We start from the raw sequence: 24,043 nt of genomic DNA, 5'->3' as shown, positions 1-24,043 counted from the left end.
GCGCTATGTAAGTGCAAAATAGTATTATGCAAGACAGGTCAGCAAAGGTGCTATTATTTTCTATGGTGATGAACGGTTGTGCTACTTTGAGGTAAACCCTCAAAGCTACTCTTCTTGATGTCATTATCAACACAACAATGGAATTTGACAAAGAAGCCATCACTTTATATAGTTTATATTCTGCTAACTACTTTCTATAAACCAGGTAACAGAAAATAAAATTAAGCCACTTATTCTACACAAACCAATACTTCATCAAAGTTCCGCATTTTACAAGTCATGTTCAAAAAACACACACAAGTTAGCATTTTGTACACAAATGTTTATTTCTCAATTAAACATTCCCTTTAAACACAAGGAATGAATTCTAAATTCTCATAAAGATGAATTAAAAATGAAATCCCTCCAGTATAGCGTGTGTAATCACTGTGTTCTTGGTCACTACTGGCGTTTACTGTTTAACATCAAAAACAAAGACGGGTTATTTAAAAATCATGCTACTGATTTCTAGCTCTTCCTCTATGACCAGTTCTACCTGATCTGCAATGTTTAAAAGTTTGTATCACCAAATCGAAGCAAGTTTAAGAGGTGAAACAGCTGTGAATTAAACACAACATAAACAATAAAGTTATAAGATATAGTCAAGTTCGTAACGAATATAGGTGTTCTTATCATCATTGTAGATTCTTGGGTAATGTGCTATGAGCGCGTCCTGAGAACCAATGTAGATGGAGTTGTAAATCTTCCAGTACACGTCTCTGACTTTCCGGGCCGGGTGAAACAGACCCTAGAATAATTACAAGCCATATTTTATTTCAGTTTTCAGTAACATACATAACCTTAGCAAAACTAAGCAAAAAGCCCACAAAGATGGATTCCAAATACTTCCCTTTAAAAGGGGAAAAAACCTGACAAATGTACAAAACTGCAGTAAGCTAAGCCAAAACATGATCTCTCCTCCCCCACAAATGTCCTCCCATATGGTACAAAATGCCCTACTCATAATTAGCAAGAGTGACTTAATTCAACTAAATGATTTTCTGCACGGAGTAACCCTTTAAAAATCTTAACTTTACCTGTAAACAATACTGCAACATTCTACATGGTCCGATAGCAACTCTCAGGCCCTCCAGGGCTCCCATAACGGCCTGAATCACATGTGGAGAGGTCTCAAACACATTGGGCCATACATAGTTCAACAAGTGATTCAGTGAATCTTCACAACCAAATCCATACACCCCGAGTGACATGTGCTGCACCACCGCGCTAGCCGTCTGCCTGTGTACAAGGTCCCTGTAACAGGGTAGGGGGAGAAAAGCTCTTTGTTAAGACACAGTGTTAATTTTACAAATATGTGCCTGCCTTCATTCAGAAATGCAATTTGGGGAGAAGGACCAAAACTTTTTTCAAACATCCCATGTTAACTGCATTTATGTTTATGACAAATCGCTGAGTTATTCTACAATTACCCAAATGAGTACAAACATCAGGTAACAAGGCTGTGGGGGGGGGTATAAAGAACAAGTTCACGCTCTTTGACTTCAAAGGAAGTAACAATACCTTAAAGGTATTAAGAAAACACACTGAATTAAGGACTATATTTCTTATCGTCACTGTAATAACGCTTCATTTATTAGACCTCCTGGCAAAGCAATATTCCTCATTAATAAATTCCCCAAATGAAGTACTGTTTCCTCTCATTTAGTAACTTTCAGTGAGCTGCACCTCAACTTAACAGTACACAGAATGTACCATTTAGTATTTAGCTTCAGGGCACACACCTCAAAGACTGCCTGCGCTACGATGCTCAGGCACGCCTCACTGAGAAGTATGCACGATGTGCTTCTAGTTTACTGGGCCCAAGGTGTCCAGACTTTTACAGAGCACGGTTCTTGTTCTGTCTCTGTCTTGCATTTTTCCTTGTAGTAACTTGTTGAGTCCTATTAAGTCTCCCTTTCGGAAGGGGATGAATGAGTAACTTTAATCTGTACACAAAAGTAACTGAACTGGCTCCAATTTGAATAGCTTATCTTTCCTGAAAAATAAAGAGCCAAGACAGTCATGCCCACTACCTGGACCTTGACCTTTCCTTTACATTCTTCAGTTACTTTTGTGCGTAAAGCTCTACACCAGTCTAGACAGAGGCACCAGGAGTCGGTCCAACAACTCAAGCAGTGCTCGATTAATGGCCGCTCTCTGCACAAGCGGGGGCCTAAAATGGGAGGAGCATGGCTATGTTCACAAGTTCAAAAGCCTAATGGAAATCTTTGCTTCACATCCAGTAACATGAAGCTAAACAGATCAGGTCTCTTTGTCACATCAGTGAGTTCATACTTATCACTTCCTCTATTTGACTTTAATTTTTGAAACAAAAGCTTATCAACTACTGCTTTTCAAAATGGATTTGGCCTAAGATATGAAAGGGGGATTAAAAAGATGAGGGGATACTTGGAAAAGAAAATGTGAGGAACCACTGTAGCATTTATATTATCTGAACAGTCATGTTCAGTTTCATAAAAATCTGGGCCAGTATTCCCCTTTGCACCATAACAAACAGGTCATATAATAATTATTCCAGTAAGTTCTAAAGGAAGAATTATAATTACTTTGCTGCATTTAATTCAGGTCACTTACCTATCCATTAAAGCATCTTCAAGCAATGGTGTTACAGCATAAATGTAGTCCTTTCCCATTTCACCAATATATTCAAATAAGAAGGAAAGTGATTTTAACACTCCGTTTTGAACATTCAGCTCAGGAACTCTGTATTCATTCATTAAGGCAGGTAGTACTGTGAAGGGCGAACACGTTTCTGCGACGATAGCTATTGCTACAGTGGTACAAACTCTGTTCTGCCTTTCCTGAACTTTGAGGTTATTTAAAAGTGTAGCCAAGACATCATGAGGGCTGAAAAAAAGCAATGCGTCAACAAACTGTCAGATTATAAGTCATTTTTTTTTTAAAGAAGAAAGTGCAAACAAATACAACATTATGGTAAATACTAGGAACTTTTAAATTTTATGACAAAATTGGCACTTGTTTCTACTTAAGAACTTTTTTTTTTAAGATTTCATTTATTTATTTGAGAGAGAGAGAGAGAGAGAAAGAAGAGCACAGAGGGAGAGGGAAAAGCAGACAGCCCAAAGCAGGGCTTGATTCCAGGACCCTGAGATCACGACCTCAGCTGAAGGCAAGATACTTGAACAACTGAGTTCCCAAACACCCAAGAACTTCATTTCCATTAAGTATCTTGTGAAGTGGCAACCTTCTCAAGGTCCCCTACCTCCTTGGGAGCTTTGTACTATCACTTTGCTATCACTCAATAAACCTTGCTTTGCTAACTCCCCCGCAAAGTATAAATAGATAGACATTTAAAAAATAAATAAAAGGGACACCTGGGTAGCTCAGTATGTTAAGCCTCTGGTTCAGGTCATGATCCCAGGGTCCTGGGATTGAGTCCCACATCAGGCTCCTTGCTCAGTGGGGAGCCTGCTTCTCCTTCTGCCTGCTCTGCCTGCTGCTATCCATGCTTGTGCTCCCTCCCTCTCTGACAAATAAACAAAATATTTTAAAAAAAGAAATTAAAAATGTATCTCTTAAAGAAAAAAATTCAATGGATTCATTTTCAAATGTAATTTTGAGTCTTTAGTAAACTTCCTAATATAGGGAAGTTTAATTAAATGATTAGAATGAATAATTCTAGAGTGGTCAAAACATGGCCACTAGAGCTTGGCAGTATCCAACCCATGGTCTCTCATGCCCCAACACACAATATCTACTTTCCTTTTCTCATCTTCCCTCTCACGTAACTTTATTACATCTATACGTCGTCAAGCATTTATTTTACTACCAACTTAGAAAGACACGGGAGCTATTAAAAAAAAAAAAATGCACAAAGGCTGTTCATTGCAAATATCTTGAATGTATCACTGCTGAAATAAATTATTACTGCTACCAAAAGAGGGTGAGGGTAAAGAGACTTTGTCTTATTAATCTAACTTTTATTATGTTTTTATTGTCTGAAAATATTTTGTTACTAAGCTACATGTATATGTGGTATCTCATTTTCCAAAATGACTATTTCTTCTAGTTTGATTCTGATGAAGTGGAAGCAAATAACCAGAGATTATCTAGTAGTTGTAATTTCAGTTGTTTGTGGATTCATTTTAGAAAATTATTTTTTACATTTATTTATCTGAGAGAAAGAGAGCAAACGAGCAGCAGGGAGAAGCAGAGGCAGAGGAAGAAGCAGGCTTCCCACAAAGCAAGGAGCCCAATGCAGGACTCATTCCTAGGATCCTGGGACCATGACCTGAGCCAAAGGTAGATGCTTAACCGACTGAACCACCCAGGCATCCCTAGAAAATTATTTTTAAAACACAAAGCACTAAGGTGCCTGGGAGGCTCAGTCAGGTAAGTGTCTACTTTCTGTGCACGTCTCAGGGTCCGGGTATCAAGACCCATGGCGGGCTCCCTGCTCAGCGGGGCATCTGCTTCTCCTCCCTCTGTCCTTTCCCGGGCTTGTGCTTGCTTACTCTCTCTCTCTCAAAATAAGTAAAATCTTAAAAAACAACAACACACATGCATTAACATGAGACTTAAATTATGCTGATTGTTTTCTTAAGAACTGGCCGTAACATTTTAAACAATATCCTGAAAAAGACCAACAAAAATCTCAAATTACTCTAAAGGTGGTACTGTTTTCCTTCTGAAAATATATGAGGTGTGATTAAATTTTAAAACTCTCCAACTAAGGGCACCTGGGGGGTCAGTCAGTTAAGAATCTGACTGTTGATTTCGGCTCAGGTCATGATGTCAGGATCATGAGATCGAGTCCTGCAGTGGGTTCCACATTCAGCGTGGGAGTTCACTTAGGACTCTCCCTCTATCCCTTCCCCCTGCTCTTATTCTCTAAAAATAAATAAATACATAATTAAAAACAAAATAAAACCTAAAACTATTTTAATTCAATCTGAAATTTAAGAAAACATCTCAAAAACTGAAGGTCAGTGGTTAAATGATGTACTTCTCAACTGTATTACTGACACCGTGCCTTTAGATAATGACTACAGAAACAGAAGCTTTTCTAACACTATGGGTTTATGACAAAGTTAAAAATACATATATAAAGGTAAGTAATACTCACCCAATGGCCTTTGCAATGTAGCCAAATGTGTTGACTGTGGCTCTACGAATAGCTTTTTTGTGAGCTTTTAAGAGCTCCAAAAGCTCAAAGCAAATCCTCATCCATTCTCTGGCAGACACATATTCAGCTCCCCTAATTTAAGAAAAAAGTTATTTTTTTTGGTGGCAACAAGAAATTTTTGAAGGTAAACTTACAATTCAGTTCTCAAAACACGATCGCCTACTCAGTTTAAGCATTAAATAAAAACATTACTCTTCGGAAAGGATGGTTTAATCTTAAAACCATATTGCCACCTCTCATTACCTCTCAAATTTCACTGAAAATTTCACTGGATAGTCTTACCATATATAGTTATATTAGCAACATTAAGCAAATTTGCAGTAAATAAAAAGTGGCTAAATGTGAAAACCAACAGAGCTCATAAAACCGTTTACATAATCTGCTTACCTGTCAGCAATGCGTCCGACAAGATCGATACAATTCTCTTGTACTTTTTCATGCCTGTTCTTTAAGATGGGGGTGAGTCGAGGCAGGAGATCTTTAATTGGTGGGGTCATCTTATGCATACCTATTTAACAAAAGTCAACACACTATCAATAAACATCTGACCTATACCCTTTGTTCATTTAACCTTTTACTCAGCAATATAATATACACGACCAGGCATAAATAGAAACTTACAGCTGCCTATGGAAAGAAAAAGCTCCAGATTCTCACCAGACTCAGAATTTTTAACTTTTTATTAAAACTTCTGATTATGCATAGAAATGAAAGAAATTAGTGAAGTGATTTAAAGAATGATGGATACTCGGCAACAAAAAAAAACTTTTATCTGGTTCTGGAATGTATTTGTACACTCACATTTAAATATGGGGACGGTTTATGTTCCGGCCATACACAACATTATAAGCCAGAGGTAGACATGTAAATTAAAGCAAAATTTTCCAGAAAGGGCCCCCTTACCCTTTAACTGCAAAACAAACAGATCTCCAGTCTCCCTGCAATGCAGGGCATACTTGGATGGTATTTACACCTATGAAGAGAGAAAAAAGGAGGCAGCTGGCAGGGGGCTCTTGCTCTAACTAGAACTGCTTGTTCTGATTCTCTCTCCATTGCTTTCCCCATGTTTCCCTGATTAACAGTATGGTTTAAAACTCCCTGCAAACCAGAACCCCACAGTGGCCAAGTAACTGATTTTTGGCAAACAGCTACCTTCAAGTATAGAAGACAGGGCTAAATTGGGGATTATATGTAAATGCGATGGTTCAAAGATCTCCTATATTGCATAAAAGCCCCTTATGAAATAAACTGAGAGAAACAGTGGCTACAGAGCCAGCTAGTCTGACCTCCTGCTAGGTTATTTTGGCTCCTCTAAACCATACAGAAGTCACCTTCCCAACAGTCATGTCAACTGGAATGAAAGATTAAACAAAAGAGACCATTTGTTTGCTTCACCATAACGTCCTAAAATAATAAAATCTCTGCTCTCTATACCCAAGAGCATTTGTAATATACTCGTATCTTCACTTTGGGTTAGAAAACTGAATGGATAAAGAATTAGACATAAATAAAATGAAACAACTTAAAAAACTCACTTTTCTCCCTGGTTATGTTCCTGGAACATGACAGCAAACAGAAAAACCTGCCATTACCATGTACTAATTCAAGGTTAAAGAAATATATAATATTTTGTCCTAAAACTAAAACTTCAGCATTGTCTCCTCTCACCCCCTGAATACATTTCAGGTGAGATACTATTTTTATTAGGAAATCTCTATTCCATCGGACTTCAAAGTTTCTTAAGTTCTAACTATTCCCACCTCTCTTACAGGTCCTAACCTTGTCCTCTTTTCTCTTTTTAAAGTACAATATAAATGAGTTTAAACAAATAAGACTTCTGGGACATCCCAACTTCACTATAATTTTGAAGTAAAACAAAATATTAGAAATCATTGTTCAACTCCTAAATACGATTCTGTATTTTACTTTTAACAAAAACACACACACAAAAAAACGAAGTTAAAGGAACAAAACAAAAAAATTCTTACATGACCAGCAAATTCCATACCTATTACATTTACAATGGCCTTCAGTGCTCCAAGAATGCTGCCCAATACTTCAGGGTACTCTTCACCCAAATATTCATACAAAACAACGCCCAAGTGCCCCATCAATTTTTCCTGTAATAAAAAATAATAATAATATTAAAATGTTACTATTCACATGAAACTATCTGGTGAAGAGGTAAGAATCTCACACAAAAGTTTACCTCTTGACAAGTCTTCATGACAACAGCAGTTCGAGAGATCAGGTCAGCTGCCTGTTGCCTAACTTTTGCTGATTTGTTATTTAAACGCCACAAAACTGTACCACAGATCTGAGGCAAGTAAGGTTTGACTCGTTTGCCGAGAGCATTGACCACTGTGCCAAAGCCATTCAACATTACTGAGTCCTAAGAAAAGAAAATCGAAGTTAAATTTTAGAACTACGCTGACTGTGAACTAGAAGTCAACTTGTGACTGACTAGTTTAAAAATGCTAATATTGTTTTAACAAAATGAAATCTGAAAATTTAAAGTAGAAGAGTATTCCATAGACAACTGGAATGAGACCAAGAGCATTTTTAAAATTTTAAACTCAATTACTTTTTAGTAATAATTGTTTGTTTGAAAAGTAATGTGTTTTACAAACATGAATGCAGCAATCTGCCATTATATAATTCGTATTAATACCTCTGTAGTCTGCTCCTGGAAAGCATAAAGAATGCCGTCAATCAGCTGTTCTTCAAGTTTATGATCAATATCTGCGGCTCCCAAGTTGCCCATAATCTTCTCAATCGTCTCCATCACCATTTTTCTGTACTGTTCAGCTTCATCTTTCAGATCATCCACAATCCTAGATATAATTTCTGCCGCACCTACTTTGTTTGCCAACTCCACGGTAGTATCAACTAACTAGAAAGAGAAGGAAAAAATCCCCTTAGATATATTCAGGCTAGCAAGCATGCTGAGAACAGTTAACTCCTGTTTTAAAAACCTTAAAAACAAAGGTGACCCAAAAAACCGTAACTGTGGGTAGATGTCAAAGTGATTTAAGGTAAGACTGTAGTCATGTTTTACCCACTCAGGTTCAGCATTTCGTTCAACTAGACAAAGACATTAATTCCTGGTTGGGAATTGATCATAGCATGCAAAATCAAAATGGAAGTTAACTGGCTAACTAAAATCCATTTCCTTTCACAATCAAGCACATATTGTGAGGTAACAAAGGCAAAAAATAATATGTAACATTTATTTGAGCTGACTTAAAAATTTAGTTGAAAGAATTTTTGGAAATATTCTTTTTTGAAGTAGGCTCCACAACCAACGTGGGTCTTGAACTCACAACCCTGAGATCAAGAGCCATAGGCTCTCCGGGCTGAGAGAGCCAAGAATACCTTGAAAATATTTTTTACAATGGAAGTTTACCTGACGGTAATTTCTTCTATCCAAAGCCATTCTGTGTTGCCAGAAGTGTTTAAAAAAAGGCGGAAGAATCTCTGTTTTAATGTAGTTTGCTTCTACACCATCTGTTCCACAACACTGCTTTACCACCTAAAAGGTTAAAAAATAATAGTAAAACTAGCCTGGCTTAACACACAACCGTTATTTTTTTTAACGTGCTTTAACATTCTCTTTGAATCATGAAACACATCCAATTTGATGAACAAATCTGGGATAAAAATTTGTAACAATTACCTTTAGCACAATTTTCTTCATTTCTTCATCAGGAGACTGAAATTCTCGAATGAGGATTAACATCACTTCTCTGGTATAGTAGTTGGCATACTCTGCATCCATAAGAGGAATAAGATACCCAATAGCTTTTAAGAAAGCAGCCAGACCCTATTTTAAAATAAAAAATTTGCATACTTAATAAATTAAAGTTCCCTTCACCTCAATGAGTAGAAATCCAATGAAAAATAAAATCTATCTGGTGAACCCACCTTTCCTCTGTGTTGGCGGATACCCTTCCACAGAGGCTTTAACACAGAATCAAAAGACTCAATACCATACGGAGTTGCGGCTTCAGCCAAGGCAGCAATGGCCAAAGCACTAATTGTCCGAACTTTCTGTTGCTCATCCACAAGACCTAGAAAACCAAACACAGGTTGTAACTAAGTGACATTTCCTAATTTTCACAACCTCACCATTGTGTCAAACTGCAGAATCTGTTCACATCAGACAAAAGGAGGCAAAGCCAGTACGAACCATAGCCTACAATCAGATAATGTTACAAGTCCTATCATAAACTATATTGTGTTGATATAGTTAAAGCCCTTCCATTTATCCCTCCAAATCAGTAGGCCAAATTCAGGACACTTGTCTTATAAAAGACAAAGTTATATTACAACTTACCATGCTCAATGATTTCAACTAGACTTCTGAGATGTGGCAAGATGGCACAGCCCATAAGAATAGCAATCTGCTGTACAATCTTAATACCAGTGTGTCTCGCTTGCCAGGACTTCTTGCTTTTACACACAGCTTTTAAGAAGGGCAACAATGAAGGAATGCCCAGGGCAGAGGCTACAACAGCAAAAGCTCTAGCTGTTGTGTTACGGACATACTCATCCATGTTATCAATATCAGGTCTCATGGTAGAGATCATAGTAGCCAGACCAGCAGCCTACAAAGTCAAGAAAAAAGGACAGTCGTAAGTTGGTAACATTAACCCTTAACTCTTTTTTTTAACCCTTAACTCTTTATATAATCAAATAATCTCATCGGTGAAGACAAACTTTCTCCTCTAGAAATACAATGTAAATACCTTTGCCAAATTAGAAATAATCTCTCGACCTTCCACTCTGGCATAGTAATCTTCATCAATCAACAATGGTTCAATGACCACGAGGATCTGAAAAAGAAAAAGAGCTACATTTTTACACAAATTACTAATGCCATACTCATGTAACCAAGTTTTATACATATAGAAAAATGTATTATAGGCCATTTGTGTAATTTAAACACACAAGTGTACAAAACATATTTTACTAGGAAACTTATAACTACCAGGACTTTATTAATCAAGGGACGAATCAAAAATTGTAACTATGCAAGTTCAAGATATACGAAGACAAATATTAAGATAAAAACTGGGAAGAACTATTAATCACACAGATTAACAGTCAACATTTTAGAAGATAGTAACTTATACATCAATCTCCATTTTACAATTCTAAGCCATTATTACCACTAGCAGAAAGATGGATCCTTAATGCTAAACGGTGTGCTACCGACACACATCTTTTCTCATCCTAATGTTATACCAATAAAAGCAAATGAAAAAATATGAATACAGGAATCCATTGTAAAAATGACAAAAAGTTCCTTCTATATATATACACACACATACTTGTATACGTGTAATGTATGCATACGCAAAGAAAAGGGTCTCAGGACATATAAATTTAATACCGGTTAACTCAATGTCTTGCAACGGGCTGAAATTTCCCTTTATACTATGAATGGATGCCTTGGCTATTATGCTTTCAGAATTTTTAAAATTTCACGAATATAATAAGCTGGTTTAAAAAATCCATAAATTCCCTTTATATTAAAAAATAGTCAACCAGCAGAAACACTACTAGTGGAGAACAAACCTTGTGCACATATGGTCGAACTAAGTCATCAAGTTTGTATAATATTCGATCAATAACTTTCACAAGTAAATGACGCTCTTGATCCTCAAGTGTAGGAGACATCAGGAGAGGAAGAATCTGATTAAACAAAGGACCAGCTCCAAATTCACGAGCTTTATCAGTAATCTGACGCAATGCAGCCTGGGGGAAGAAAGGGAAGAGTAAAAGGTGTAATCCTTTATAATGAAGTGTTCTGAACAAGCAAATTACTCCATGATTTTCTATAACTTAATATTTTTAGTGTAAACTTCACAGACATCTTACACAGAGTAGTATGAGTGCATTCCCATCAAATTACTCTGAACTCCTGTGACTGAAGTTCAATGTTTTCAGTTAATTCAAAAGAGCGTAATAATTTAGTACGATAATGGAGCCACAGGGTATAATATAAAACTCCTCAATTTCCAGTAAAGCAATGCCCATTTTCAGATTACATAGTATTATGTAATTCCTCACATAATTCCACTAATTACCTTAGTGTCTTCAGCATGTTTTAAAGGCCCTGAGAACAAAAAGGAGAATCTCATTTTTCAACATCCTTATTAGCATAAATTGTTTGATTAAAAAGCTAAATCCCTCATACTACACACCTTTCTTTCTCTTACACTTTGCCCTTGGTAAAGATGAAAAGATTAATTACAGATTTCTAAACACAGAATTACAGAGAACCTGATGACTTAGTAAACTGGTATTTACCTTTCTCATTGGAGGTGTTCCATTCTTAATTTTTAAAAGCAGTTTCATTATTTTTCTCTCTTTTTGCTCTTCTGGACTAAGTGTTGATTCATCAACATCAACCTAAGAGTAAAAAGAGAAAATGTAAAAGTAGATTAAGATATTGCAATTTGAAGTCCTAAGTAAAAAGTAGTATTTTAGTTCTGCTATTACCACTCACCAAAAGTTTATCAAAGTACTGAATATCATCGGGTTTTAAAAATGGAAGATTTCCAGATGGTTGGTCATTAACACTTTTCATTGTCCTATCTTCAGTTTGCATGTGGAAACCAGTCATGCCACCCAAAGGTGTTGGAGTTGCTGTCAGCTTTCGAGCTGGAGTTCGAATAGGAACATAACCAGCTGGAGGGGGAAGTACCTAGTACAGTTAAAAGACAGTTTAGGATTTTGACTTTATAAAGTTTCATTATTTTACATAAGAACACAATGAGTAATATTTGCACTAAATATCTTACAGTTTATTAGCTAGACGCTTCTTGCTTGGAAGCAAGAATTAACACTGATCCCATCTTTGGGCTCTTATATTTAAAATCTGTATGACAACCATTCATATTTCTTACCTAATTGAAATATAAATTAAGAATATTAGGAATGTCGGAAAATGAGATACCTAAAGCAGGCTTATGAAATTCTGATCATTTTCAAACATTAACCTATATAAACAAGCTGATGAGCCGACAGGCCATAAATGGAAGTAAGTTCACAAAGCGCAAATAGATCGTTAATTTTAATAAAATGAAAAGCCATTCGAATAAATCTCTACACTTTTTTATAAAAGGAATATTAATATTTAAGTTGAACAAAAATGAGTTAAGTGTATAAAACTAAATGCATAAAAAACTAAAAGTAAAATATTTACCAAAGCCCTATAAAATACACCATTTGATTAAACCAAAAACTTCTTCTAAGATTCACAAAGATTTTTCTCTCCTACGGATACTGAGAAAATCATGACTGCAGCTGAGAAGACACGCACACAGTCAACAGTAAGTTGGAGAACATCTATTTCCATAGCATTATGCGGAGGCTGTAAAATTCATGCACACTTAAAACACTCTAATATAAATCTAACAAGGCGAAAAACAGACATATACAAACTCTTAAAAAGCAGCAGGCACTGGCAACATAAGGCTCTGGAAAGGCCATCTAGATGTCTTACGTTCCAGCTACACGACCACAGACTACCTTTAGACCAGCAAATGGTTCCTGAGTCCCGGGTACTTAGAAAATTTTGTAATTCAAAATAAACTTCAAGCTGCTATGGTAAAGAGAATATCCTTTGTGCTTATCTGCAATCCAGAACTTAAGCACACAAAATCTTGTGAGGCACAAAGTAAGACTGTGACCAAGTGTGAGCTTCAATCTCCAACAGTTGATGAACTAAAGCCTCAAGCTATTCCACACCAAGGCAGCAGTGCGCAAAGTACGGTCCTAGAAGTCCTTGTAATTTCTCACCTTCCAAAAGTAATAAAAGCTTCATGTCATTCATTTTTTTTCATCTCTATTACTTTTTGGAACTGAAATATACTTGGAAATAGCTAAAAGAATGGAACAGCAGTAGTAAACTTGGGCAAGGCCAATACAAACTTGACCAATCAATTTCTTCAAAAAACATTTAAATAAAGTTCACATCCTAAATATCACCAAACCAATACTTGTTATTACCTTGTATCCTTCTGGAAACATAGCATCTAATTCTTCATCAGAAAGTGGGCGATTTCTCTCATCAATTTCTCTTTCCCACCGCCAAGCCTGAAGCTGTTCAGGAGTCATACTCATTATGTGACCTACCAAAAGAGCAAATTTCCATTACAATCTATAGTGCAAGTCTTTATCATTACATAGGCCCTTGGGATATAAGACAGTTAATATCAATTGTAATTTTAATTGCTTCATATTATAAAATCAAACCAAAACTTTTTAATCCAGTTATTCTTGCTAAAAGTAGGCATTAATAGCAAACAGAATACCTAAGAGGAAAAAAATTCAAAATAGTTCCAGGGAAAAAAATTATTTCCAATGGGAGATTTTCTACCTGGAGTAGGGGTAGCCATGTTCATGGCTGGTGTGCCAATTGGTGTCTTTCCAGGGGTCAGAACAGGAGTACTTCCACCCATCTGACTGGCTGGTGTTTCATCCCAACGTGACTTTCTTTTACTGGCTCCAGGAGTTGGTGTTTCACCAATTGAATCTCCACCTCGATCTGTTCGAGGCGTCTCAGCCCATCCGCTACCATGTCCAGGAGTATCTTTAAAAAAAAAAAAAAAAAAAAAAAGGAAATAAATACATTCTAACTACTGTTAAAAAATTACTGTTTATTCTCAAAGAGCTAAAATATTAAAACTAGTCAAGTTCAAAATTAGGATATCCTTAAAATAGAGACCCATTTAAAGTTTAAATTTTCATTTCATATTTATCCTTCTACATTATTTTTTGTTTCTTTCTCACTAATTACAAAAACACAGTAATCACTGAGGAGTAGAAAAACCAAAGTATTTTTTTAACCAGACACAATAGCCCAACCCAGAAACAGCTACTTTGTGCATCCTGAGCTACTTCTGATTTCTCTATACAGTCGAGATTACGCTTCATGTCCCATTCTAAACTGCTTCTTTCCTTTAAGCCCTCTCCCACATCATTAGAAATCCTTTATAAAATTTTAGTGTAACAGATGTACTATCAAGTCTTAACTTCTCACAGCTACTCTCACGAAAAATTAATAAAACATAGCTTAAAACAGTTTACACAAAAAAACACCAAGAGATTTGGGCAAATTTATATAGACAGAAAATAGAACAGAGGTTCCCAGGGGCTGGGAAGAGGAGGGAATGGGGAGTTATCATTTAATGGGTACAGAGTTTCTGTTCAGGATGATGAAAAAGTTCTAGCAATGAACAGTGGTGACGGCTGCACAACACTATGAATGTACTTAACACCACTAAACACTACACTTAAAATGGCTAAAATGGTACATTTTATGTTTTCAAGAAGGGAAAAGAATTAAGGCATAGGATATGATCTCCTTAGTTCTTTATCCCCAAAGCAACTGATTATTTGCCTTTCTAACCCAGGACTAGAGATGTGAACAGATTTCCTCCTATAAACATATCATTCACTCATTCAAGTCAGTATCTCACCCAAACACAAACCACACCAAGATTCCAACAGAAGTACCTCTTTCTGTTTTGGGGGTCTCATCCCATCTGTTTTTACGAGCACTGGAAGTTGCGCCTCCATGGCCTGGTGTTGCATGGCCAGGTGTGTCCCCACGTCCTGGAGTAGCAGCTCCCGCTGGTGTGTGACTAGGTGTAGGATCCCATATTTTTGAGCCAGGGGTTGCTCCAGGAGTCTCACTTCCCTTTGCACGACCTGGTGTCTCATCCCATCTTAAGGAAGGGGTATGTCCAGGGGTCTTAACAAAGCAAAAGACACTTGATTTCACATACCTACACAGCCACATAAAAATAACTAGAAAATTTCTACCAAAAAAATTACAAACAAATGTTTTAGTCTTATTCTGTATAAATGAGTAAATTGCCCTGCTTAAGAGAAACCTTCTTTATAGCAAATATGTCTGACTAAAAACGATGTGAAGTTTTAATTTGAAGCAGTGAAAAAGCCCTATCTTAAAAAAAAGTGTTATTTCGGGTATAAGTCTTGGATATATCATTAGTAGCTCTGTAACTCTGAGAAAATCACTAAACCTTCTCTGTCTAGATCTGCAATCAAAAATGTCAACTTTAAATTACAGCAATATTTCCCAAACTGTGCTTAGAGACATATTATCTATGAGTTTTCACTAAGATACTATTTTAGTGTTTTTGTTCAATTTCTTGTGTGTTTAATTAATCTAAGTATGTTTTGGATCACCTGGGTAATTATAACTAGATACTGTCACAGAACTTCAAACCCTCAGATTTACAATCACATCTGTACTATTCTCAAACTGATGCTGACAGGACTCGTGAAAAAAACATCAGAAGTAGAGTGAAGTAATCAAAGCTCCCATTATCGTTCGAATGGAGACAAGGAGTAGGTGATGCAAGGCATCCAACAGCCCATGGTAACAGAACCTGCACAGTGCAGACAATACAGTATCAAAGCAGCAGGTGCTTCAGTGTTAGGCAAACAAAATTTGTATTTAAGATGCTGAAGTATTCCACAGGTTTTGTAATACACTTTTTTAATTTAAAATTAGATGCTCTATCCAACACAAGAATTCCATTTAGCTTTATACTTGCAAACTGCATAAACACCACAACAAATTGAAGGCTCAATTTTTTTTTTCCCATTAAGAAGATTCTATGTATCATTCAGGGCTGAGAAATTTTTAATTAGGTGAGTGAAGCAGATAAATTGTTCAAAATTTCCTATTTGGCAACTGTTTCTCCTGCTGATCTGTAGGAAATAAACTCTTTGTACTATCCACTACAACTCCCACATTCCTGATTTAGGATGGAGCTGTGTTAAACGAGCACAATGAAAGAAAACAGCATCTGAAACTCTATAGTTTTATAAGACAGACAAATTCTCGTGTCTAAGTTTCATGAGCATACAAATAACAGCACAAGTTTCTCTTTCCCAGTTTTTAAAATTAGCACTGTCAATTACATAATTAAATACAGTAATAATTAGGGGTGCCTGGGTGGCTCAGGTCATGATCCTAGGGTTCTGGGATCGAGCCCTACATCAGGCTCCCTGCTCAGCAGGCAAATCTGCTTCTCCCTCTGCCCCTGCTTGTGCACTCTCGCTCTCTCGAATCAGTAAATCTTTAAAACAAATAATGAATTGAATAACAACATATTCTAGAGAACCAAATCTTCTCACATGTCAGCAAGCAAATGGGAACTCCTCAAGGTCTACCTTAAACTCAAGTGTGAGGAAATTATTAGGTTTATTATATCCCAATTCTGGGTATGGGAAAATACTGCCATGGTGTGAAAATAAATCTGCAGTAATCTTACACTGAAAACAGTGACCTTAGGAGGTGCCTGGCTGGCTTAGGTGGAAGAGCATACAACTCCTGATGTCGGGGTCATGAATTTGAGCCCCACACTGGGTACAGCTATTACTGAAGTAAATAAATAAACTTAAAAAAAAAATTATTGACGGGGCGCCTCGCTGGCTCAGTGGGTTAAAGCCTCTGCCTTCAGCTCGGGTCATGATCCCAAGGTCCTGGGATCGAGCTCAGTGGGGAGGCTGCTTCTTCTCTCTCTCTGCCTGCGTCTCTGTCTACTTGTGATCTCTGTCAAATAAATAAATAAAATCTTTGGGGAAAAAAAATAAGTGATTAAGACTAGGGCGGTGGAGACAGAGGTAATGAAAAGAGGTTAGATTCCGAATATATTTAAAGGTGGGGCCAACAAAATGTACTTATGGATAGAATTTGGGACAAGAGAATAACTACTGGATGACACTGACATGACTCTAAGGATCTGGCTCGCACCAACAGACATGGGAACAGGGTGGAAAGGGTAAGTGAAAGAAAAACTCGTTCTGAAATGTCTATTAAACGTCCAAATGAAAGTGCCAAGTCTGGGAACCCAGGACACGTAGAGGATAGATTTGTACATTTGGGAGCATCTCACAGAGATGGTCTATGAAGACAGGAACGAGATCTTATGTAATGCATTTAGATGGAAAAGAGGTCCAAGGAAGAAAACCCCCAAGAAAACCCCCAAGTTCAAGGAAGCTGAGGAAGATCCAGCAAACAAGACTGAGGAATAGGAGTCAGTGAGGAAAGTATAAGAAGGACAGGAGAGACTGAAGTCCAGAACCTAAGAAAAGGGAATCAAGTAATGGTCAATGCCACTGATAAATGATAGAATCTATGATGTTATGATACAGGATATGAGGGCTGAGACTTGATCTCCGAATTTACCAGAAGGAGGTCAAGTGACTTTGACAAGAGATGTTTTGGTGGAGTGGTATAAGCAGAAGACGAGATAAGCAGAGACTACAGGTTTAGACAACTCATTCAAAGCGTTCTGCGGTGGAGACAGAAATGCGGTGGCACCTGGAAGGGGATGTGAGGATCAAGGGATGGTTTCCTGTAGTTTTTTGTTCTTAAAAGGGAAAAATGGGTACAAAGTGTTTGCTGATAATAACCTGGAGTACAGAGAAAAAACTGTCGTTATACAAAAGTCTCTGAGGAGTAACGGGATGGGAAATAGTATGTAAAGAAGTTGTTCAACCTGCACTGACAACTCAGAAATAAAGGAGTAAATGAGAACAGACGTAGGCATACTGGTCAATTTCATAGTGGGAACAGTTGAAGGTTTTTTATTATTTCTATTTTGGAAAAGGAAAAACAGGAAACAAATTCAACTAAAAAGCTCTCAAGGAGATATTATTCTTCTGAAATTTTCTCTGGGGCTGGAGGGGATAGAGAAGTACTGCTTAATGATTACTGTTTGCTCAAGGTAATGAAAAAATTTCAGAATTAGTGGAGACAGTTATACAACTCTGTGAGTGTAATTAATGCCACCAAACTGTACACTGTAAAATGGTTAAAATGGCAATTTTATGTTATTATTATTTTACAATTTTGAAAAAGTTTAAACAAATCAAACAATAAAAACAATCCCCAAAGACGTTCTCTAAGAAAACAAACTGACTAAGGTAATGCGGTAGCACTACCCACGTGACACCAGTGGTCAGAGGGTTCAATTATCCATCTTGAAAATGAAGATCACTATACTGTACTCAACCTCCACAATGTGACATACTGAAGTATCTATTTTAATACTCCAGAAGGAACGTTCCTTTATTCCAGGTTATGGACTGAACTGTGTCTTCCCCCAAAAAAACTTATGTTGAAGCCCTTAACCACCCATGTCACTATATCTAGAAATTAGGCTTTTAGTGAAGTAATCAGGTTAAATGAGGTCATAAGGTTAGGGCCATAACCTGATAGCACTGGTGTCCTTAGGAGAGACACGAGACCTCGCTTACTCTCTTCATGCACACACAGAGAAAAGGCCACATAAGGACACAGACACCTTGTAGACACCTTCTACAAGCCAAAAAGAGTACTCTAACCAGACATCAACCTTGCTGGCACCTTGATATTGACTTCAAGCCTCCAGAACGGTGAAAAAATCAATGTCTATTATTTGAGCCACCTGGTCTGTGTTAACTTGATGTCAACAAGAGTAGGCTAACACACTCCATGTGGGAGGGAAAATCCAAAAATAGTAACAATCGTCATTAAAAATCAAAATAAATTACCTCTGCTTGATCCCAACTTGACAACTTTTTGGGAGTGGCACCAGGAGTCTGATCAGCTGTTTGATCCCAACGCCGTTTTCGTTTTGAGGGAGGTTGGGACGCTGCTGCTCCATTGACAACTTTTAGTTCTCCAGCTTTAGCTTTTTCTGCTAGCTGCTGCCTAATTTCTCTCTAAAAATATTTCAACAGGCACTGAGTATCTCCAAAACCTTTTCAACATATTTTCATATAATCAGCAGTCATTTCAATTTAATGTCATTGTCTTCGCTTGTTGTGCTTTCTATGCTACTGGGAGTCCCATTCCTTATTTCCCTTTCCTTTCTGTATTTCTAGTTCTATACAATGTCTTTCTGAACAAAAGATGTGCACCTCTGGAATTTGTAACACAGAGCACCCTACTTTAAAAACAGTGAAGTAAAATCTTAAAGAGTAACGCTTTCATGGAAGAAATTTTATTTAAAATTCACATATGTAACAGTTCAGACTATGTAGTAAGATAGAAAGGTGGCTAAAAGCAGAAACTTAAAAATTCTAACTACGTAAATCATATACAACGTAGTCATAACAAATGTACATTTAATTTACCCCATGATTTTAAATAAGGATCCATTACCACACTTACTCCATATAACACATTATATATTTGTAATAAGTTATGGAGGCTTACTATTAAAACAAAATGGAGCTATCACCGCAGGTCAGTAAAAATCCTTCAGAATTCTCTACCCATATCCAAACTGAATCTTATGGAAGATTTTAGAAGCTTTTCAAGGAATGATTTAACTGTATGACTTTTCCCTCAGACATTTGTTTCAGACACACACCACCAATCCTCCCCCCAGATATAACCACCATAAGATACATGTCTGTGTATAGCTACACATACATTTACATGTGTGTGTACACACCCAGACATACAGCCAAAGGGCCAAGGACTAGAAAAGGATATAGAAGTATGAAAAGTTTAATCTGGGAGGAGCCAGAACTTTGGGTAAGGTTTCTTTCTCAATTTAATTTTTATTAATACTATTAAAAATATTACTTGTGCAACAAATAAAAAGGAAACATAAAAGTCTCTCAATCTGAACTTTCTTTTTACATTCTTTCACAACCACCAAAATAAAAAAATCATGCTCACATACCTCTTCTTTAGTTAAATGCTGTTCTCGCATTACATCCATGTAAGTCCTAGCGTTCATTTTAGGATCAGGGGTCTTCCCTCCTGCAGAAAAGAACAGCAACAGGACAAGAGTACAATAAATAAAAGATAATTAGGTTAAATTGATTTATCTGCCCTGCTCTAATGTTATGTTATTGCATAATCATTTAATTTATTTTTTGATGGAAAGCTTTAATAATTATACATCTTACTTTTTATTGAGTTTGCTGATCAATTTAACCTGTTTGAACACAAACATATCTACAGCAGTTTAAAACAAATATTTTAATGCATATAAAAACAAAATGACAGCACAGTTTAGAGTCTTCAGAAGTGATGGGTTCCTGGGTTGCTAATCCGGAATACGTACACTTTCGTGCCTTTGTCTCCATCAGCAGTTCTGACTTCAAGCAGCAGAATAGAAGCCTAGAAAATTATCTCTTTACCATTAGTAACACTTTGGAAAGATATTTATATTCAAAACATTACCTGTTGCAAGCTGTTAAAATCCTGACTACAAATAACTATATCTAGAGAAGTTCTCCATATAACGTTCTAAAACAGTTGCAGTTTAGAAAATCTGACTTTTAAAATATACCTATCATCTTACTCTGATGTCATGTTACTAAAAAGGGCTTCATTCTTTTTAAGTTCCGTTGACCCAAAAACATTTTTATTTTCTTAGAAAGTATAAATTACAATCGGAAACATATTACTTGAAATATATTACTTCTACCAGTTATTATGTTGCACACAGAAGAAAAGTGGTGTACAAAGAGATGTGTTAGTCTCTTGGTTCAAGTTTCAGCATTTGCTTTCAAACTTCAAAATATCTTAAAGAAGCCCAAACAGTACATAACAAGATTCACAGAGGCACACTATGTTTTAGAAATGTGATAATTAGCTATACCAGTAGTATAGCATCACAATTTAGGAAAAAAATAATAAAATTCTAAGACATTTCCTATGCTGAAGATCATGCCCAATTGATAGTGTCATTCTTTCTGACACTAGCTCTGATAAGACTTCCTTTGGAATACTTTTTCACCATAATCTAGAGAGGATGTGTTGAACTGCACCCTTAAGAATGCAGACAGGACTGGCATATAGCAGTACTGCTGTAGGAAAGAAATTAAGGACAGTTAGTATGGGCCTGTGAATTCTGACATACATGTTTAAATCAATTACAATTATGCAAGTAAAAAAAGAATATCCCTACTAATTCATGCAGGCTGAAAGTCTAATTTGTAAACCTGCAGCAGAATCTAATTCTAAGAAACAGGCACCTAATTTTGTTTTTGAAACTCACCTGAGGAAAGCTTCCATCAGGCTCACTATGCCCCTTGTGCTGACCTGCACACTAAAATTAGCAAAACAGACTCCAACTATTAAAAATATCAAAGTCTTTGTATACATACTTTTGTTTTAACTTTAAGTATGCTTAGAGCAAAGTAGGTGCATTTACTAAACTATATTTAGAGCAATATGGGGGGAGCTCTAATGTGAGAAACAGTTTCTCAAAAGTAACAAGCCCAAAAGTCTAGGATTTGGAATGAAAACTTTCAATAGTTTGAAAGTATTTTGAGCAGAAAAACACATTTGTTCCAAGTATAGAAAGCGTACCCAAAACAAAAGTAAAAGAAAAACCTTTAACCCTTTGCGTTTCTATGGCATTGGCTCATTATTTTCTTGTCCTTCTACCTGGAAAGAAAACTTGCATTATAAAGATGAAGAATATGGCATCTGTGACTTCAACCAAATCTATATACATATCTATAATAAGGGGGATTTTAAAAAAGAAAAGCAAATTCATAAGCATGCCAAAAAAAATCAAAGGGCTAAAGACAACTTAAGACAAATAAATTCCTGAAAACTTATAGAAAAGTGGGAAAGAATTACCATCTGCAAAAGGATCAAGACGCTCTGGGGATATTATCATGGTCCTCCTGTGCTTTTTGTATTCATCCTCCCGGTCAGCAATCTTTGGAGGTCGGTGCTCGGCGAATGGATCATACTGAAAAGAGGTTATGTTTCATTTAATAACCACTTTATTAAATACCCAAAGAGAGTATGTAAAAACCAGAACATGAAAAGACACATAAAAATGTTTAATAAATACCTACTAATGAAAGAATTATATCATTTCAGGATAAATATTAACATGAAAAACTAAGACAGAGGGAAATGAGACAATATACATGTCCACATCATTCAACTCTTCACGAAATGATTACTTTTTTTTTTAAATGAAATGATTACCTTAACAAAATAAATCAGTTATTACTTCTAATCCTCCCAATCAACTCTCATCAAGACATTCCAACAACTGGATTTCTAAACTATGTGAGCTTCCACGGGAATTGAGACATTCAGTTTTCCTTAGCTGAATAAACTCTGGTTTTAATTTTTAAAAAGGGGCAGGAGGGGAGAAGAACAAAAGGAAAGTCACCTGTTCTGTTGATTGTGGTATATCATTAAGCAATGCCACAGGGGCATGATATCCCGGCTTCTTCTGACCAAGCAAACTTGTAGATGATGAGTAGTCATCGTCATCCTGCAATGAAACGCCCCCAAAAGACATGAACAGACATTTCTGCAAAGCAGATATCCAGACAGCCAACACACACATGAAGAAGTGCTCCACATCACTTGGCATCAGGGAAATACAAATCAAAACCACAATGAGTTACTACCTCACACCAGTCAGAATGGCTAAAATTAACAAGTCAGGAAACAACAGATGCTGGCGAGGATGCGGAGAAAGGGGAACCCTCCTACACTGTTGGTGGGAATGCAAGCTGGTGCAGCCACTCCGGAAAACAACATGGACGTTCCTCAAAAAGTTGAAAATAGAGCTACCCTGCGACCCACCAATCACACTACTGGGTATTTGTCCTAAAGATACAAATATAGTGATCCGAAGGGGCACGCACACCCAAATGTTTATAGCAGCAATGTCCACAATAGCCAAACTATGGAAAGAGCCTAGATGTCCATCAACAGATGAATGGATAAAGAAGATGTGGTATATATATACACTGGAACACTACTCAGCCATCCAAAAAAAACAAACAAAAAAAACAACAACAACAAAAACCCACCCAAAATCTTGCCATTTGCAACGGATGTGGATGGAACTAGAGGGTATTATGCTGAGGAAATAAGTCAATCAGAGAAAGACAATTATATCTTGCTGATATGACGAATCTGAGAGGCAGGGTGGGGGCTGGGAATGAAAAAATGAAACAAGATGGAATTGGGAGGGAGACAAATCGTAAGAGACTCTTAATCTCACAAAACAAACTGAGGGTTGTTTGGGGGCAGGGACAGGGTGGCTGGATTATGGACACTGGGGAGGGTATGTGCTAGGTGAGTGCTGTGAAATGTGTACGCCTGATGATTCAAACACTGGTACCCCTGGGGCAAATAATACATTATATATTAATAAAAATTGTTTAAAAAAAAAAAGAAGAAGAAATACCCCCCTAAAAACTGCAAAGAAAATGTCAGCAGTTAAAAATTAGAAAGAATAGGGATGCCTGGGTGGCTCAGAGAGTTAAGCCTCTGCCTTTGGCTCAGGTCATGATCTTAGGGTCCTGGGATCGAGCCCTGCATCGGCTCTGCTCAGCAGGGAGCCTTCTTTCCCCTCTCTCTCGGCCTGCCTCTCTGCCTCCTTGTGATCTCTCTCTGTGTCAAATAAATAAATAAAATCATTAAAAAAAAATTACAAAGAATATACAGATTCAACATAGTATCAAAAGACTAAAGGGCAAAGTGATATCCATCCTTTATTCATAAAACTTGCAAACACCTATGTTTTCTTTCAATTCATAAACCTTTTAAAGAAATTAAATTTAGTTCTCTTTTAAAAAACGCTAAACAAGGAATGATTTCTAATGGAGCTATTTAAAATAAAATAGGTATGGACTAAAAAACCTGAGCATTTCATTTTCTTACAGAAAGCATAATGAAATTTGTTTTTTGGGGATGTCTGGGTGGCCCAGTCAGTTAAGCATCTGCCTTTAGCTCAGGTCATGATTCCAGGGTCCTGGGATCAAGTCCCACATCAGGCTCCTTGGTTAGTGGGGAGCCTG

General features: G+C 36.8%; 2 protein-coding genes across 4 annotated transcripts in view; both read right to left on the bottom strand.

The window, feature by feature from the left end:
* Nucleotides 1-301: 301 nt before the first annotated feature.
* On the bottom strand, nt 302-20,006 carry LOC116869169 (splicing factor 3B subunit 1). Its single transcript, XM_032860158.1, has 21 exons — nt 19,933-20,006; nt 18,791-18,961; nt 14,735-14,972; nt 13,596-13,808; nt 13,226-13,347; nt 11,721-11,918; nt 11,522-11,623; nt 10,787-10,966; nt 9,955-10,041; nt 9,543-9,813; nt 9,131-9,276; nt 8,883-9,029; nt 8,613-8,738; nt 7,878-8,099; nt 7,416-7,598; nt 7,215-7,326; nt 5,594-5,714; nt 5,147-5,278; nt 2,635-2,907; nt 1,077-1,293; nt 302-787 (listed from the first exon to the last, which is right to left on the bottom strand). Exons 1-21 carry the CDS (start codon nt 19,987-19,989, stop codon nt 629-631), a joined length of 3,477 nt encoding a protein of 1,158 aa, XP_032716049.1. The 5' UTR covers nt 19,990-20,006; the 3' UTR covers nt 302-628.
* The window catches only part of SF3B1 (splicing factor 3b subunit 1), a 16,832-nt gene continuing 12,721 nt past the window's right edge, over nt 19,933-24,043 (bottom strand). Inside the window, exons 3-6 of one of the 3 annotated variants that reach the window (XM_032860162.1) lie at nt 22,399-22,503; nt 21,849-21,963; nt 20,320-20,375; nt 19,933-20,012 (exon numbers count right to left, since the gene is read on the bottom strand). In XM_032860162.1, the coding sequence (XP_032716053.1) occupies nt 20,356-20,375; nt 21,849-21,963; nt 22,399-22,503 (240 nt within the window). In that variant the 3' untranslated portion in view covers nt 19,933-20,012; nt 20,320-20,355. Of the gene's footprint in view, nt 21,964-22,398; nt 22,504-24,043 lie in introns of all 3 variants that reach the window. The other 2 variants (XM_032860161.1, XM_032860159.1) reach the window with 2 other exon arrangements.

This window comes from Lontra canadensis, unplaced genomic scaffold, assembly GCF_010015895.1.
Source record: "Lontra canadensis isolate GAN:19392208 unplaced genomic scaffold, GSC_riverotter_1.0 scaffold18, whole genome shotgun sequence".
Classification (NCBI taxonomy): domain Eukaryota; kingdom Metazoa; phylum Chordata; class Mammalia; order Carnivora; family Mustelidae; genus Lontra; species Lontra canadensis.
The sequence above is the reverse complement of the archived record's forward strand: the minus strand, read 5'-3'. Positions and strand labels throughout refer to the sequence as shown.

Bases quoted from the DNA above. Each gene is read 5' to 3' on its own strand.
- LOC116869169 (XM_032860158.1), bottom strand. From the start codon at position 19,989: ATGAACGCTAGGACTTACATGGATGTAATGCGAGAACAGCATTTAACT. The intron at 13,348-13,595 runs GTAGAAAATCTC...CTCTTTTGGTAG, and splicing joins CATGGCTACCCCTACTCCAG to GTCACATAATGAGTATGACT. The intron at 7,599-7,877 runs GTATTAATACGA...TTCTTTTCTTAG, and splicing joins TCCAGGAGCAGACTACAGAG to GACTCAGTAATGTTGAATGG.